General features: G+C 52.8%; 1 protein-coding gene across 2 annotated transcripts in view; it reads left to right on the forward strand.

Annotated features, from left to right (window-relative positions):
• The window catches only part of TRAPPC9 (trafficking protein particle complex subunit 9), a 159,551-nt gene that overhangs the window by 11,701 nt on the left and 132,344 nt on the right, over positions 1 to 15,506 (forward strand). The window contains exons 5-8 of one of the 2 annotated variants that reach the window (XM_079796072.1): positions 6,501 to 6,527; positions 10,746 to 10,867; positions 12,383 to 12,508; positions 15,232 to 15,448. In XM_079796072.1, coding sequence (XP_079652198.1) covers positions 6,501 to 6,527; positions 10,746 to 10,867; positions 12,383 to 12,508; positions 15,232 to 15,448 — 492 coding nt within the window. The remainder of the gene's footprint in view (positions 1 to 6,500; positions 6,528 to 10,745; positions 10,868 to 12,382; positions 12,509 to 15,231; positions 15,449 to 15,506) is intronic. The other variant, XM_079796073.1, reaches the window with a different exon arrangement.

A 15,506-nucleotide genomic window follows, 5' to 3' on the forward strand; every position in this document is an offset into this window, starting at 1 on the left:
GCCTCCGCGTAACGACCAGTGATTCAGTAAAGGGTCGTGTCTGTGCGGTCAGCCATCGTGCACACAGACGCCTCCTTCTGATTTCATTGAGTGTTTATCCATCTCGAGTCTTGCGGATCATATGAATGGATTGCCATGATTGCTGATTTCTGGAACACTTGCCTAAATTTCAGGGTCCACCGACCCTGCCGTTATGTGTCTGGGGCTCTTTCTGATGGCTGTGTATTTGGTGAAGCGAACCCCAGAGGCTCATTTTAATGGCTATCGGGGCCTGGGGACCGTGTCTGATTCTCCCGGGTGATGACATTTTTCTCCGTGAGTTCCGGCTGATGGGCCTGTGCTTCTTAGCCCCGATGAGGCATAAACCATCTGGGTAGGGGAGGCCCACCCGTGCTTGTGGAATGAACTTAACCCTCCAACCCTCCCGGAGGGACCTGCCTGTGGCGGTTCAGGAGGTGTAGGTCACATGGCATAGGTCACACCGAGAATAACAAAGATGGCAGAGATCGGGCTAGGCACAGAACTACAAGGCGTCTTTTGTTCTGTGAGGTTTTTAGCGTGTTTCCCCCCAAAGAGAAAGCCCGCGGTAGTTCATGTGTATGGGACGGGGAAAGACCTTGAATTCCTTTCCCGCTGTAACGCACCCCATTGTTAGCAGAGAGGGCAGGGGCCGCCGCTGTGCATCAGCCGCCGTGGCTGCAGCCCCAGCCCGGGTGCCCTCCTGCAGGACAGCCGGCGTGACTAACGGTTTTCGGAGACACTTCATCCTCCGGTGGAGCTGCTCCCGCCGATCTGAGAGGAGAGTGAAGCGCGCCGAGAGCGGATAAGGGAAGAATGAGGTGGAGAATATCTCCTCTGCTCCTCCCTTTCCCGTGCTTGCCTCCTGGAGTTGCCCCTCATTGGGCTAACTCCCGCCTCAGCATTCAAGTCTGTCTGCTCCAGGCAGCTGCCCGTGCTGTGAGCTCCCAAACACCGACAGGCGCTGCCCGCTTCCTGTTCTCCTCCTGGGGCGCCGAGGCTGGAGGGCGGTCCCCTGTGGCCTGAGGTTGGGTGTGGAGACTGGAGACTGTGCTGCCGATGCGATTAGTGAGGCTCCAGGGACTTTTTACGGCAGTGTTTCATTCCCCCCCCTTGCTGAACGCAGGCAAAAAAAGTTTTCAGCTTTTTTGAAAAACTGCTCTGTCTGCAGAAGAGAAATGTCTTTATGTAGCTTTGCAAAAAAACCCTCACGAACCTTGGGCGCTTTTCAGTGTTGAAGGCGGTCTCTGGGGCCCAGTGAGAGCTGGGGGGGTGGAAGGGGTGCGAGCCGCATGGAGGTCGGGCACCGCGGCCCTGCCTTCCAGCAACCAGCAGCCAGGCTCCAGGCCCGTGAGCAGGCTCGATCACAGGACACACGCGTTGCTTGATCTTGCAAATTAATTTCACGATCATCAGCGTGCGGTGGCAGCCTCCTCTCACATCAGGGATGGAGGGCGCCAGCTGTCTGAGATGAGGCCGGACAAACCGATTATTTACCATTCTGCCTGGAGTTCTATCTCGGCGTCCTCTTCCCCAGCCCAGCAGCAGGAATGCAGATGGAGCGTGCTGTGGTCTCTGTGCCTCAGTGACCTCGTCTGTGCCTCGGGGAAGAGAGGGCCAGTCCCTACCGCCCAGGGCTGGGGAAGGCTGAGTGAGGTACACACAGGAATGCCCGCCCTGGTCAGTGCGGCAGGCCGCGTTGTCGGTGCTGTTGCTGTTGGTAATATGAACTCGAGAATAATGTTAAAGATCCAGGCTACTTGGCTCTCAAGCAGATTTCCTCTAAGAAAAGAGAATTCCCCCCTCCCCCCTTGAAGTTGAGTTATCTTAGTTTCAAAAGAATTCTGTAGTCTCTACCTATTTTTGCTTTAATTCTTTTTTTGTTTTACTTAAAAAAAAATGTTTTTATTGATTTCAGAGAGGAAGGGAGAGATAGAAACATCAGTGAGGAGAGAGAATCACTGATCGGCTGCCTCCTGCCCGCCCCCTACTGGGGATCGAGCCCGAAACTCTGGCCTGTGCCTCGACCAGGAATTGAACCGTGACCTCCTGGTTCATAGGTCAACTCTCAATGGCTGGGCTGTTTTACAGTTTTGAAGACTTTCCTTGGTGACAGGAGAAGATGTGACTCTGGGTGGTGGGCAATATACAGATCTTGTAATATAGAAACCCACATCTGAAACCTATATGATCCTATTAACCAATGTCACCCCAATAAATCTAATAAAAAAGGAAAAATATATAAAGACTTTCCTAGTAATCAAAGGTTGGAGGCCACAACTCCCCTCCCCCCAGACTTGTATAGGAACCTGAAAGTCTATAATTAATGGACACAACTTGGTTTATTAAAAAAAAAAATCAACAGGACATCTGAAGTCAACCCAAAAGGAAGGAAGTGGCTATTGACGAGTACCTGTTTCTCCTTAATGGTTATTTCTACTTTTTGGTCGTTCTTACTTTATGAGCAGTAATCATCGTCATAATGATCCAATAGCTGTACACCTCCCCGGCACCTTCCTGGGACCTGTGCTGACTGCTCTCCGGACGTTTTACCTCCCAGCAGGCGTTGGAGGGCAGGTATCACAGCTCCGTTGGCAGGTGAGGGATTGAGGTCTAAAGAGATGAGGTGATTTGACCCAGATCATGCAGCGGGCGAGGGGCAGACTCGGGACCTGAACCCTGGTTGGTACGATGCCCAGGATGCTCTCTTACCTGTCCCCCACATCAGCCTCCCAGGGACCGGTTGTCCGATTCCGTGAGTTCATGAACGAGAGGTGTTACCGGTCTCCGCCTGCAGAGGCTCCAGAGGAGAGGCAGCAGTGAGGATGGATATAGGACAGGACGGCAGAGATTGGGATTGTATATTTATTTTCACAAATGTTTTATTCTCAGCGAATGACCAACGTCAGTGTTCAAATGGTAAATGTGCAAGCACCAAAAACAACATTAAAATGATTATAGTGCTAAAAAGAAGTGTATTTTGAAAATCCAACCATTGCTAATGACTTGTTACTTATTCCTCCCTCCCCAAACTCTTTTTTTTAATCCTTACCTGAGGATATGTTTGTTGATTTTTAGAGAGAGGAAGGGTGAGAGAGAGAGAGTTATAGGGAAACATTGATTGGTTGCCTCCCTTGTGTGCCCCCACTGGGAATTGAATTGCAACCAAGGTGTGTGTTCGGACCAGGAATTAAACCTGCAGCCTCTTGGTGTTCGGGACGATGCTCCGACCAACTGAGCCACCCGGTCTGGGCTCAGTTCCATTGTTTTTTCTTTTTAGTGCAGTAAGGGCCCACCGTTAAACCCGTGTCATCCCAGTAACGGAGGGAATGGCTAACTTGCCTTAAACTGAGTAATTTAAAGATCATTTGTAAGAAGGTATATTTTGACAACTCAGAATTCATATGGCCATGTAATCATCCACTAAAACCTTTACGTGACCATAGTCATTAATTTAGAAACATTGATATCCAGGGAATAAGCTTATCTCCTTTGCAGTTGAAGAAATTTTGATTTGTTTCTGTACCTTTAATTGGTTAAAAAAAAGAATTAAAAGTCACCTGTCACTTTGGCTACAGAGCGGGAATGAAAGGGGAGCCCATGCTGTTTTCCTTTGTAAATAAACGTTTTCCCATTTTTTCACAAAATTAACAGAATTGTCCGCTTCATAGTCACCAGCCCTTTGGAAAGAATTTTGCTAGATGCTTGGGCTCCCTGCTGGTGGGAAAATGCCGACGTGGCTTCTATGCAGAGTGACACAGAGCTGTCGGCTCTGGTGCAGTGCAAGCTGTAAGGACAGGGGTCAGCTTCGCTTCTGACTGCCGGAAGGACAGATTCCCTGCAGGGGCTCAGGCCCCCTAATCTGTAAAATAACGTGTTTCTGCTCTGTCACTTCCCATGAGCCTGTGTCTTTTGTTTGTACTCGGTCGTGTTAAAGATTATAGATTAAGAACCAAATAGCATTTCCTTCCCCGAAGCAGAATTCAGCAGGTGCTAGCTAAGCGTTTACCGGCTCTGAACATCCTGTTTTTTAAAAAAATAAATATGTTTTTATTGATTTCAGAGAGGAAGGGAGAGGGAGAGATAGAAACATCAATGATGAGAGAGAATCATTGATCAGCTACCTCCTGCACACTCCACACTGGGGATTGAGCCTGCAACCCGGGCATGAAGCTCTATCCACTGAGCCAAACCCGCTAGGTCTGAACATCCTGTTTTTAAAAACCTTACCCATCATTTCCCTTCTCCCGCAACCTGGGAGACCTCTTTCGGCCATAGGTGGCGCTGTTGCACCTTTTAAAGTCTTAGTTTCTGTGTTTGTCAAAGAAGACTTCAGCTCATCCCTTTTACTTTATTTCTGTGTTTACTGCTTCAGCATAGCTCAGGGTCTGGATACCTGGAGACATTGTTCTAGTTATAGCTTATTTTTATTCTGCCACCTCAGCGCGAAATTTTAGACAGCTGTGAACAATGGCCAAATTGGGCCTTTCTTCCAAAATTAGAAACCATGATGTCATAGCAGAGATAGGAACTGTCTCTGAGCACCTCGAACAAGAAAGCCCGGTCCGAGTCGGTGGACACCGAGCCCACTGTTCAGGTTAACGAGGGGAGGTGATTTGTACCCTGGACAGCCTCGTGGATTGACTTGGGTTAGAACACACGGCACTGTGAGCCATTCAAAGAGGCAGTTCTTTTTTAATATGCTTTAAAAATTTTTTTATTTCAGAGAAAGGAAGGGAGAGGGAGAGAGGGATAGAAAAATCAATGATGAGAGAGAATCATGGATCGGCTGCCTTCTGCACACCCCCTCCTGGGGATTTGAGCCTGCAACCCAGGCATGTGCCCTGACTGGGAATCAAACCGTGACCTCCTGGTTCATAGTTGATGCTCAACCACTGAGCCACGCCAGGGGGAAAATGAGGCAGTTCTTTCTGAGTCTTCTCCTCATCCACGGAACGGGGGTGCTCCTGCCTGCTTTGTGGAACTGTGAGATTCAGAGAGCAATGATGTGAAGTGTTTAGCTCAGTGGCCATCTCATAAAAGAGGTAATAAACTCTAGCTAGTATTTTGTATGGAGCCATCAACTTATAGTCTTTGTCAACAACTAAGGAATTAAATAGGAAAAGATGGTTTTACGAAGAAAGATCCAGTTCAGAAATGAATGAAATACTTGAGAGGGTCAGTAGTTCCTGCCCTCACAGTGTAACAGCAGCCGCAGAGATGTGGCCGCAATACAGTCACAAATACAGAATTACTAGTATTTGTTAATTAGAATATGTTGGGGGTCAAGGGGGCCCAATAATGGCATTCCTACTTTACCTACCAGCCATTTGAGAGGTGAGACAAAAGAGTAGGCAGTTGGGGATAGATGTGACTTTAATTACTGATAAAGCCACCTTATCCACGCACGTTAGGGATTCAGGAAAATGGGAATCTTGATACTGTGTCCCGGCCCCAGACAGATGCCCCAGCATCTGGCAGAGGCCTTCCGGCGAGAGGACCGGCCCTATCGCACTCAGGCATGGAGGCGCCCGGCCCTGGGCCTTCCTGAGGGCGGGCACCCAGGACGGAGGTCACGCTCTGGGCCACGGCCGTGCCACAGAAAGCACCGGTCCCTATCACAGCGCGGGCGGGAGCGCAGGGCTCTAGCTGCCTGTGGAGGGAGAGAGACTGCGGCACCGGCTCGCGCTCACGGAGGCCCAGCCCCCTCGCTCTGCACAGGGCAGTTTCGGTGGGAACGTGCTGTCGGGACGCAGCCTTTCCGTCTGTGCGTGTGGTTACACGTGGTCCTCGCTGATGGCAAGCATGACTCTTAGGCGTGCTCTGTCACCATGGGGAGCCGTGTTGCACGGGGAAGGTGGATGGAGCTCATGGACTCCGGAGAATTGACCAGGTGGTCAAGGCTTTCAAAGCTGCTTGCAAAGAGAGAATTAACGATTTTGTACTTGAAACTAACGGCGAAGTTACTTTCTAAAAGTAGGAAATCCTTAGTTTGTGAAGTGTGCCGGTTTCCCGGCAGAGTGTGTGTGTGTGTGTGTGAGTGTGAATGTGTGTCAGTGTGTATGAGTGTGAGTGAATGTGTGTGTGTGTCAGTGTGTATAAGTGTGAGTGTGTATGAGTGTGTATGTGTATGAGTTCCATAGAGCCTCCTGGTACCATCCCCCCATTTGCACAAATGAATCAATATTCCTTTGTCCTCTGGCTTATTTGTGGAAGTCACCAATTCTCACACTTGTTGGAGAATAACTGGGGTGTATGAGCTTAGACAGTGGGGAGAAAAGAGGTGAGGCAGCACCCCACAATTTGTCAGAGGCCATGGGAAAACTAAAGCCAAAGGCACTGAGCTGGTACGTCAGAAGTGCTTTTCTGACCCGAGAGGAGCCTGTGGGTGTCGGAAGGCCGTGTGATGTGAAAGACGATGCCTCGCTACCTCGGAAAGCAGCCGTCTTCCCAGTAACACGCCATGCTCTGTTCTCTTCCAGGGGCGCAGGAGGTTCTCATTGACCCAGGTACTCCCTCTGCTTTGTTTCTCTGTTGTGTTTGCTCTCCTTTAAGTGCTTTCCCCGTGGTGTGAATGAACGGTGACAGTGTCCGGAGGGCGATCTTCGGGCGTTCTGATTTAAGTCGCTTTAAATCAGAACTGTTACACCCTGATTGTTGCTTGGTCCCCGTTGATGGGGCCCGACCGCTCTGTGCTGTCTGTGGAGGAGGCTCCCGCCCCGCTCGCATGGCTGCGCGGACGGCCCGCACGTGTGCCTGCCGGGCGCTTTGGATGCACGCGTGGGCATGCCTGTCCGGCTGATTCCCGGAAACGACTGTGCTCTGACTGTGGCCATGCTCCTCTCAGCCTGCGTTTGTGCTTCCTGTGTGTGCTCCTAGCACCGAGAGACATGCTGCTTTCTTTTTTTTTCTTCAGAGTCCGGTTTGCCTTCCCCCTCTTCACACCTCCCGTGATTAATCTCTTTTATTGCAGTGCCTAATGATTTCATAATGCGCTCTGTTATTGTCTGGCTTAATCCGAAACCATGACTAAGGCTACATAATACAAACCTGAGGCCCTGCCTGCCTTTGAGGACTGGAAGTCAGGCAGTCAGGCTTACACACGCTTTGCGGCCCACACGTCGATCCCATCTCATCGTGTCTCTTGATTCTGACGTGAACTCGCTTCAGGTTTGCAGGTTATTTTGTGTTAACATCGTGCTGCCTCCTTTCCCGAGGCCGATGGATGTTCCGCGATCACCTCCTGCTCAGGCTGCTGATCGTGGAGAGGAAGGGAAACACATGCTTTGCTTTCAGGAGACCTGCGTTGCTGGTGGAAAACCCCCGTGAAAAGCCCAGAGCGGGCTGCATGGCCCGGGGCGGGGGTGGGAGGGTGACTGCTGTGGGTACAGGGCTTCCTGTCGGGGTGATGAAATGTCCTAAGGTTGATGGTGGTGATGGATGTGCAGCTCAGAACAGAGTAAAAAGCACTGGATTGTACACTTTAAATGTGTGAATTGTATTAAAGCCGCCTTTTTTTTTTTAAAAAGGCGCCCACACAGTACCTTCACACAGCAGATGCAAATTGCTGTCTAACTATACTCGTTTTTCAAAGCCCTTTGTAGCTTTCCATCAATGTTCTAACTTTAGAATTCCTTTAAAAAACCTCACTGTGTCTAGAGCAGGCTTTGTCCTTCAGTCTGCTGATAGGGTGTATCGTATTAATTGATCTTGGCCTCTTAACCCAACCTTACGTTCTTGAGATGCATACCGCTTGGTCATGTTGCACAATCCTCGTTGCTGGATTTAGTTTGCTAGTGTTTTGTTGGACTTTTTCAGTTCATTTAAGGTTATTGGGATTGGTTTTATAACCATGACGAGGTCTATCCTGGAGAATGCTCCGTGTCCGCCTGAGGACAGTGTGTGCCCTGCTGTTGCTGGGGGGTGGGGGTGGGGGGGCGCTGTTGGTGTCTGCTGGCTCTACTCATTTTTCTGGGTCAAGAATTTAGTTTCATTTTGTACTTACCCTGTCCCAGCTCTGAAACCAGACAGTTGTCTAAGATGTTCTAGTTCATTTTCTTGGAGAATGGTATTTAGAAACTAAAATCTTGGCATTAAAATGCTTATTTAAAAAAAGTGTTTTTAAAAAAATTTCTTTTAGAGAGAGAGGAAAGGGAGGGATAGAATCATCGATGTTTCTCATTGGCTGCCTTCTGCATGCAACCCAGGCATGCGCCCTGACCGGGAATCAAACCTGGGACCTCTTGGTTCCTGGGCCGATGCTCAACCACTGAGCACACCGGCCAGGCTGAAATGCCTCTTGCACTGAGGGTCGTCGCTTCTAGGCCCCGTGAGAAGGTGACACTGTTGTCTCCAGGTCCAGGCCCCAGGCCCAGGGTTCCCCAGTCTTCCCGTTTTACCTCTACCTCCTCCTCCTTCAGCAGTGAGACCTCTGGCTCCCGCGACGATCAGTACAGGTGCTAGTTCCTCAGCCTTACGTCTATAGAAAGTAGCTTCGGAGCTGCTAATTGGCATCACTGTGAGAGCAAACATCCAAGGAGAATCCAGGGTTGTCTGCGGTGCTTCTTGTCTCTCTGCTGAGGGTAAACACACAGGCCCCGCATTAGAAGTTGCTTGGGTTTGGTCCTTAACCCTCCCTGTGGGGGTCATTATGTCATTCATGTGAAATATAGTTAATGGCTCCGGTTTGTATGCCAGCATAGGGCCCCCCATCTTTATTGGCTGATACTTTTACTACATAGAAGTAAACAGGGTTCCAAAGGTCGAAACCATGAAAGAGGCCACCCAGAGAAGGGTCACTCCTGTTCGCTCTCCCACCGTGTCCCCACTCCACTCGGAGGTGATTCATCTTTTGTAAAAAAAGTGTTTTTGCTGATTTCAGAGAGAGGAAGGGAGAGAGAGGGAGAAACATCAATGATGAGAGAGAATCATGGGTCGGCTGCCTCCTGCACACCCCCCACTGGGGATCGAGCCCACAACCCGGGCCTGTGCCCTGACGGGGAATCAAACTGTGACCTCCTGGTTCATAATTTGATGCTCAACCACTGAGCCACGCCGGCCGGGCTGTAGGTGATGCGTCTTGATCGTGTGCTGTTGGGATGAGATGAGGTGCCACGTGAGGAATGAGGCACCCCTTCCTTCTGACCCCCATTGTCTTCCCTTTCCTTTCTCCAAAGGAAAACAGCAACATTCAGCAATAGAAGCTGTTCGAGCTAACGAGATAGATCGAGGGACCTGCCATTTATTCAGTGTTACTGTGGCAGGACACATGTGTTAGACACGTGGACACGCAGAGCTCGAGCCCGTGTCACCTGAGGGCCAGCAGGAAGACGCGGCTCGTGGACCTGACTCCTCACCTGCAGACAGGGGCATGCTGGGAGCGCCTCTCGGGGTTGTGAACGTGGACACCTCCCCCAGCCTCCGACCCCCGGGCAGGCCGAGTGACCGGCGGGCTGTGATGGCGCGCAGGCGCCTGTGACGCAGAGCCTCCGTCTGCGAGCACCGCCCGGCAGTGGCCTCGCTGATTGGAGTCTGTTCTGCAGAGCAGCGGCCGCCAGCCTTTCGGGCCTCCCGCACCACCAGTGTCCGCGGACCCCGGCTGGCGACCGCTGCTTTAGAAAGTATATCTGTTCGCTAGCTTTTCAGGCGCGCCTTTCTTTTATTATTTATAGTTCTGCTCTCTCATCTCTTGCTGTGATTTTCACAAAATCTGCGGGAAGCAGAATCCCCAGCCACCTGCCTCTTCCCAGTTCTCCGCGTGGTTCTTCCTTCCCTGCCTGGAGGGGGATCTGACACAGGACAGTTTCTTTCCGTCTCTTGGAATCTCTCTGTCCATCTATCCATTTATCTGTCCACTCAGCCTTCTGTCCTGTTGCACACGTCACGCGAGGCAGCGTACAGAACACTAATCAGGCAGGTGGGAAGGCGGGGCCAGGAGGGGAGCAGGGTGGAGGGGGCGCACAGGAGCGTGGCGGGCAGTGTGAGGGGCGTGAGCGAGAAAGACCCACTGCACAGGCGAGCCGGGCCTCCCCGTGGCCCTGAGGAAGACAGGGTTTGAGGGAGATGCTTGTCCGTGAGATGAACACGGGGCTTAGGAGAACGGGTTGTTGAGTGCTCCAGGAACTCAGACTCTCTCCTTGGTTTCCCGGCAGAGTGTGTGTCGCTGGCTACGTTCTGTAGAGGAGACCCCCCCTCACCCCACCCCCCCACCCCATGCGAGAGTGAGGGCTCTGGGAGTGGGGGGTCCGCTTGTTCACAGCGGTTGGCCAGACACAGCGTGGCCGCCGCAGGGAGGTATGGCGTTTGTCAGTTACATTCTCTTCGGTGCCGTACCGCTGGACATGCTTTCACACAGCTTACCCGTCTGAGGACACGGTGGCCCGCGGCTGTCGGAGCGTAAGGCCGGGAGGTACCGCACGCCGGCCGCATGGAGTTCACGTCCACCTCGCTGGTTACGTAGGCGTGCTGCGTCTACAGAAGGCATGTCAGGCTCTTTGAGAAACATTCCGCAGGGAGGAAACACGTTGTGAGCTGATTAACATCTAATACGATGCCTGGCGGGGAGACTGTCCTAGGGAGCATGTGCGCGATGCGGACTTTTCAAACGATTCATTGCTCACGTTTCAGCAGGCGATGTGTGTGATCTTGTGTGTGCCCCTCGTTTAGACTCACAAGGAAACGAGGCTGAAAAGCACAAGATTCTTTCTTTCCCTTCTCTTGGTGTGCAGGTGCCCTCACCACCAACGGCATAAACCCCGACACCAGCGCCGAGATCGGACGCGCCAAGAACTGCCTGAGCCCCGAGGACATCATCGACAAGTACAAGGAGGCCATCTCCTACTACGGCAAGGTGCGCCTGCGCCGGGCTGTCTCCGCGGGCAGCGCGCTGTTAGCCCCGTCCCGCTTCCCAGCGGCAGAGCTGAGAGCCTGGCCGTCTCTCTCTCCGTAGCTCAGGCCGTGCTCCCGAGGCATCACACTCATCACGGGCTCCCTCCAATTGTCAGAGTGCTCAGAGGCCTGCTGCTGGGAGGCAGAGGGAGAGAGGTGGGCGGCGTGTAGGTTCTCCGAGCAGCGTCGTGGCTGCCTGTGGGCTGCGGCCCCCGAAGTGCCCGGTAGACCAGGCAGCTCAGACACGGGCAGGAACCGCGCTCTCCCGCCTCGATGGCAGGGCCCTGTGGTGGATGGGCTTCGCCCCCGAGTCTGAATGAAGCTTGGCGGCTGCCCAGAGCACCGTGCCAGTGAGAACTGCACATGTCACCTCCGTGGGAAAGGCTGGCCTGCACGGGCACAGGGGGCCTGGAGAGCAGAGTGGACTCTGGAGTCCGGCAGCACCGAGTGCCATCCCACACCTGACGTTCGTCAGCCCGCACCACTGCACGGAGCTCCGGAGTTCTCTCTCACGACGGGCGCTTCAGGGTTGTTGTAACTGGGGTAGATGGTGCACACACAGCCAGCTACAGTGGCAGCCTCATTCTGTTGCTCGTGAAAATCTGGTCCTCGTCTCTTCTCACCCCAGTTTTCTGCAAGGCATCTTGGTCCTTGTGTGTGTGTGATACAGCTAGGAAGAGAAATCCAATGCCTTGCCTTTCCCTAGCTGTGTTTTTATTCCTTTGCTTCATTTTCCTCATTTCTCCTTTCCTGCTCACCTGCTCCACCACGGCGGCGGGGACTTTCCGAGCCACCCAGACACCGGTTAGAGCTGCCCCATCACCGACATAAAACATACCTGTGCCCTTCCGAGATTTGATTGTATTGGATTTGTACACGCACACGCACACGCACACGCACACGCCAGGCTGCCTCCCCTTTCTGAGGGAGAAGCACCGCCTTGGTTTTTAGTCACTGAGGTGGTAGCGAAGTCCTTGCCTGCTTTTCACGGAGGCGTGACGTGACGCTCACAGGCCTTTTCTGTCCCCGGCTCCACCTGCCCTTCACCCCAGGACTGAAGAAGCAGCACCAAGTAACTGGGAGAGCAAATCAGAGAGACGGGACGGATACAATGATACAGGCAGCTAGAATTTTTGCAACAAAGTAACATGAATGAACCGGCTGCCTAAAGCAGCAGGTGTGAGAGACCCTAGTGTCTTAGAGGTGAGAGGTGGAAATGTGAGTAGCAGAGTAGCCATTGAACATTCTGAGTTTTGTAACACATCCAGCTTTGTGGTTGTATCAGTTGAACGGATGCATATTTACATGGGCATCTAGGTCCCCTCCTTCGGTCCCCTCAGGGGTAGACATTGTGAAACACAGATTCTGCCCCCTCGGGAGGATGTGTGCTTGGTGCTGCTGCTGCAGGTCCTCGGGTCGCCGTGGGGGGACAGACCATCTTCCTCCCTCCTTACTGACCGAGGCCCTCTCCCTGCAGTACAAGAATGCGGGAGTGATTGAGCTGGAAGCGTGCGTCAAAGCTGTGCGTGTCCTGGCCATTCAGAAGCGGAGCATGGAGGCTTCTGAGTTTCTCCAGAATGCCGTTTACATTAACCTCCGCCAGGTGGGTGTCTTGGCCCCCTTCCCCCCCATATTCTCCCCCCTCCCCCCCTTCCCTGAGGCGGAAGTGAGTGCAGGTCTCCTGGACCTTAGTCACCACTGATCTATCCACACTATGCTGGGATTCAGGGTGGTGTGGGGAAAACTTGGGGGTCAGAACTGGCCATCCTGAGTGCGGTTATTGTGCATCTTCTTTTTAAAAAAATATTTTTATTGATTTCAGAAAGGAAGGGAGAGGGAGAGAGAGATAGAAACATCAATGAGGAGAGAGAATCATTGATCGGCTGCTTCTTGCATGCCCCCTACTAGGGATCGAGCTTGCAACCCAGGCATGTGCCCTGATCAGGAATCATACCTTGACCTGGTTCATAGGTTGACTCAACCACTGAGCCACACCAGCCAGGCATGCTGCTGCTTTATGTTACAGTATTTCACTTTCCAAGTCCAGGACTCGCTCTCCTTCCGAGTTTTTAATTTTTGCTTGGAGAAGCAACTTCGCCTCTGACCAGCTTTGCCACCTTTCCCCTGACGTTTGTCACGTGTGACGCAGTTGCCATTGTAGCCCTGTCTGGGTTGTTACATCTCTCCACTTGGAGTTTGCCGGTCCTCTTTACACAGCAGCTTCCACAGTGCTGCCTCCATCGAACCTGGGTGTGTTTTTCATCAGACAACATCATGAGGACATTTTGTTACGGGTTGCTAATGCCAAACCCCAAAATTGCTAGTCTAGGAAGATTTAGACATTTAGCTAACTTGGATTTTCGTGGTGGGGCCCAGACTGAAACGCTGCGCTGTTTACTTAAAACGTGGGAATTGGCTGCTGTTTGGAACAGCTCTCTTGCTCTGTTTGCGTGATCTTCACGTCGAACACCAGGGGGCAGCAGAGACACGCCAGAGGGACGACGCCAGGCTTTCTGAGGCCAGCGTGGAAGCGGGTGCTGATGTGGGGTGAACGTTGTCCCCACACCACACTCGGCTTTAGTTGGCTCATTGGGGTGTTGGCTTGCCAGATGAGCAGACAGCAAACTAATGAGTCCTGCTGGGATTTTACAACAACGGAATAGAGGGGCTGCAGCTTTTCTGAAATTGCACAAGGTTTTTGTTCCTGACCGACCGAGTGTGTTCCTTGTTGCGAATCTGCATATTGGGAATGACAGCATCCACTTCTTCCTGGCATTGTTACAAGTTCTAAGTAATGGAATAGTGCGTACGAAGGGCTCAGCACACTGCTTGGCACGTGGGAAATGTTCACAGTAGGCAGTGGGCCCTGGAGGTCCAGGGCGGGCTGGGTGGGCTCGGGGCCTGGCCTCCCAGGGAAGGCTCTTGTGCTCCATGTTCATGGGTGTGTCTGGGAAGGGGGTGACGGGCCCTGAACTGGGACGTGGGAATCTTATCTGGCAGCTGCAAGTGTCTGGAGGGAGGGGGTAGAGGAGGCTGGCAGGAAGACCACTGAGGTCCCTGAGAGCTAATGGGGCCCACGTGAGGGCGTGGCAGTGGCGTGGTGGGGCGGCGTGGTGGGGCGGCGGGGCGGGGTGGGGAGAGGACGGGGCCGGGCCGGAAGGAGGGCAGCAGCTGGCAGGGATCCACCCTGCCCTCTGTCCTCACAGAGCTCTCTGGGGTGGATGGGTGGGCCGGGCGGCAGCGGGAGAAGCGCCTCCTTGCGCAGTGCGGCCTGGCGTGGGCGGGGCCTGTGGGGTGACCCCTCAGGTTGTGCCTGACTTCCTGGCTGTGTGGCTTGCACAGACCATTAATTCCTCTCTGAGCTTCGTGTTTCCTCGGCTAGCTCATGGGATTGTTGCAAGGATGAAATAAGTACGCTTTGTTTGCTGGCACAGAGCTCGTGCTTAAGACACAGAGGTCGTCACCCCATAGGGTGGTCGGAGCGTCTGGTTAGGTCCGGGGTTGGGAGACTGCGCGCCGGAAGGCTCCCTCTCAGTGAGGCTGCTGTGCTGACAGCCCGTTGCCGGTCACCCGGCTCTGCCTGCTGTGTGGCCGAGTTTTGTATCTGCTGAGAGTCCCTGCGCACATCCCGTGTCTGATGAACCCGTGCTCCTTTTCTGATGAAGGAGCTCGAAGCCGACGCTGTGTGTGTGTGTGTGTATGTATGTGTCTCTGTGTGTGTATGTGTGTGTCTCTGTGTGTGTGCGCGCATGTGTATGTGTGTATGTATGTAAGCAAGTATGCGTATATGTGTATATATGTGTACGTATGTAAGTGTGTATGTATGTGTGTATATGTATGTAACTATGTGTGTATATATGTGTGTATGTGTATGAGTGTGTATGTGTGTATGTGTGTGTGCGCGCGCGTGTGTATGTATGTATGTGTATATATATGTGTGTATGTGTAATGTGTGTGTATGTGTATGTGCGTGCGCACGTGCGTGTGTATATATGTAAGTATGTGTATGTATATGTATGTAACTATGTGTATATATGTACACGTATGTAAGTGTGTGTGTGTGTGTGTGTGTGTGTGTGTGTGTGCATGCTGTGCAGCAGATGTGTTTGTCCCGGGAGCATGGGCCTCTCCCGCAGAGGGGCGGGTTGGCTCCCGGTCAGTGGCCTCAGAGGGTCAGGGCTTCCACCCGCCAACTCCACTGCCATCCTGTCGCCCTGTGGGCACCTGCTCCCGCCCCACGTTTCATCGTGTCGCCGTTTTATGAAAAAGCTTAAAAAGAAGCGTTTCTGTGTCTTTCAAAGCCTCTCCCTTCCTCCCCGTGCCCAGCTCTCCGAGGAGGAGAAAATCCAGCGCTACAGCGTCCTCTCCGAGCTCTACGAGCTCATCGGCTTCCGGCGCAAGTCCGCCTTCTTCAAGCGCGTGGCCGCCATGCAGTGCGTGGCGCCCAGCATCGCCGAGCCCGGCTGGAGGGCCTGCTACAAGCTGCTGCTGGAGACGCTGCCGGGCTACAGCCTGTCGCTGGACCCGCAGGACTTCAGCAAAGGTACCGCCGGGCCCGGGACGCTGCTCTGGTTCCCTCAGCCCTGCTCGTGCGAGCAGCG

The sequence above is a fragment of the Cnephaeus nilssonii genome (assembly GCF_951640355.1).
Source record: "Cnephaeus nilssonii genome assembly, chromosome: 18".
Lineage (NCBI taxonomy): Eukaryota > Metazoa > Chordata > Mammalia > Chiroptera > Vespertilionidae > Cnephaeus > Cnephaeus nilssonii.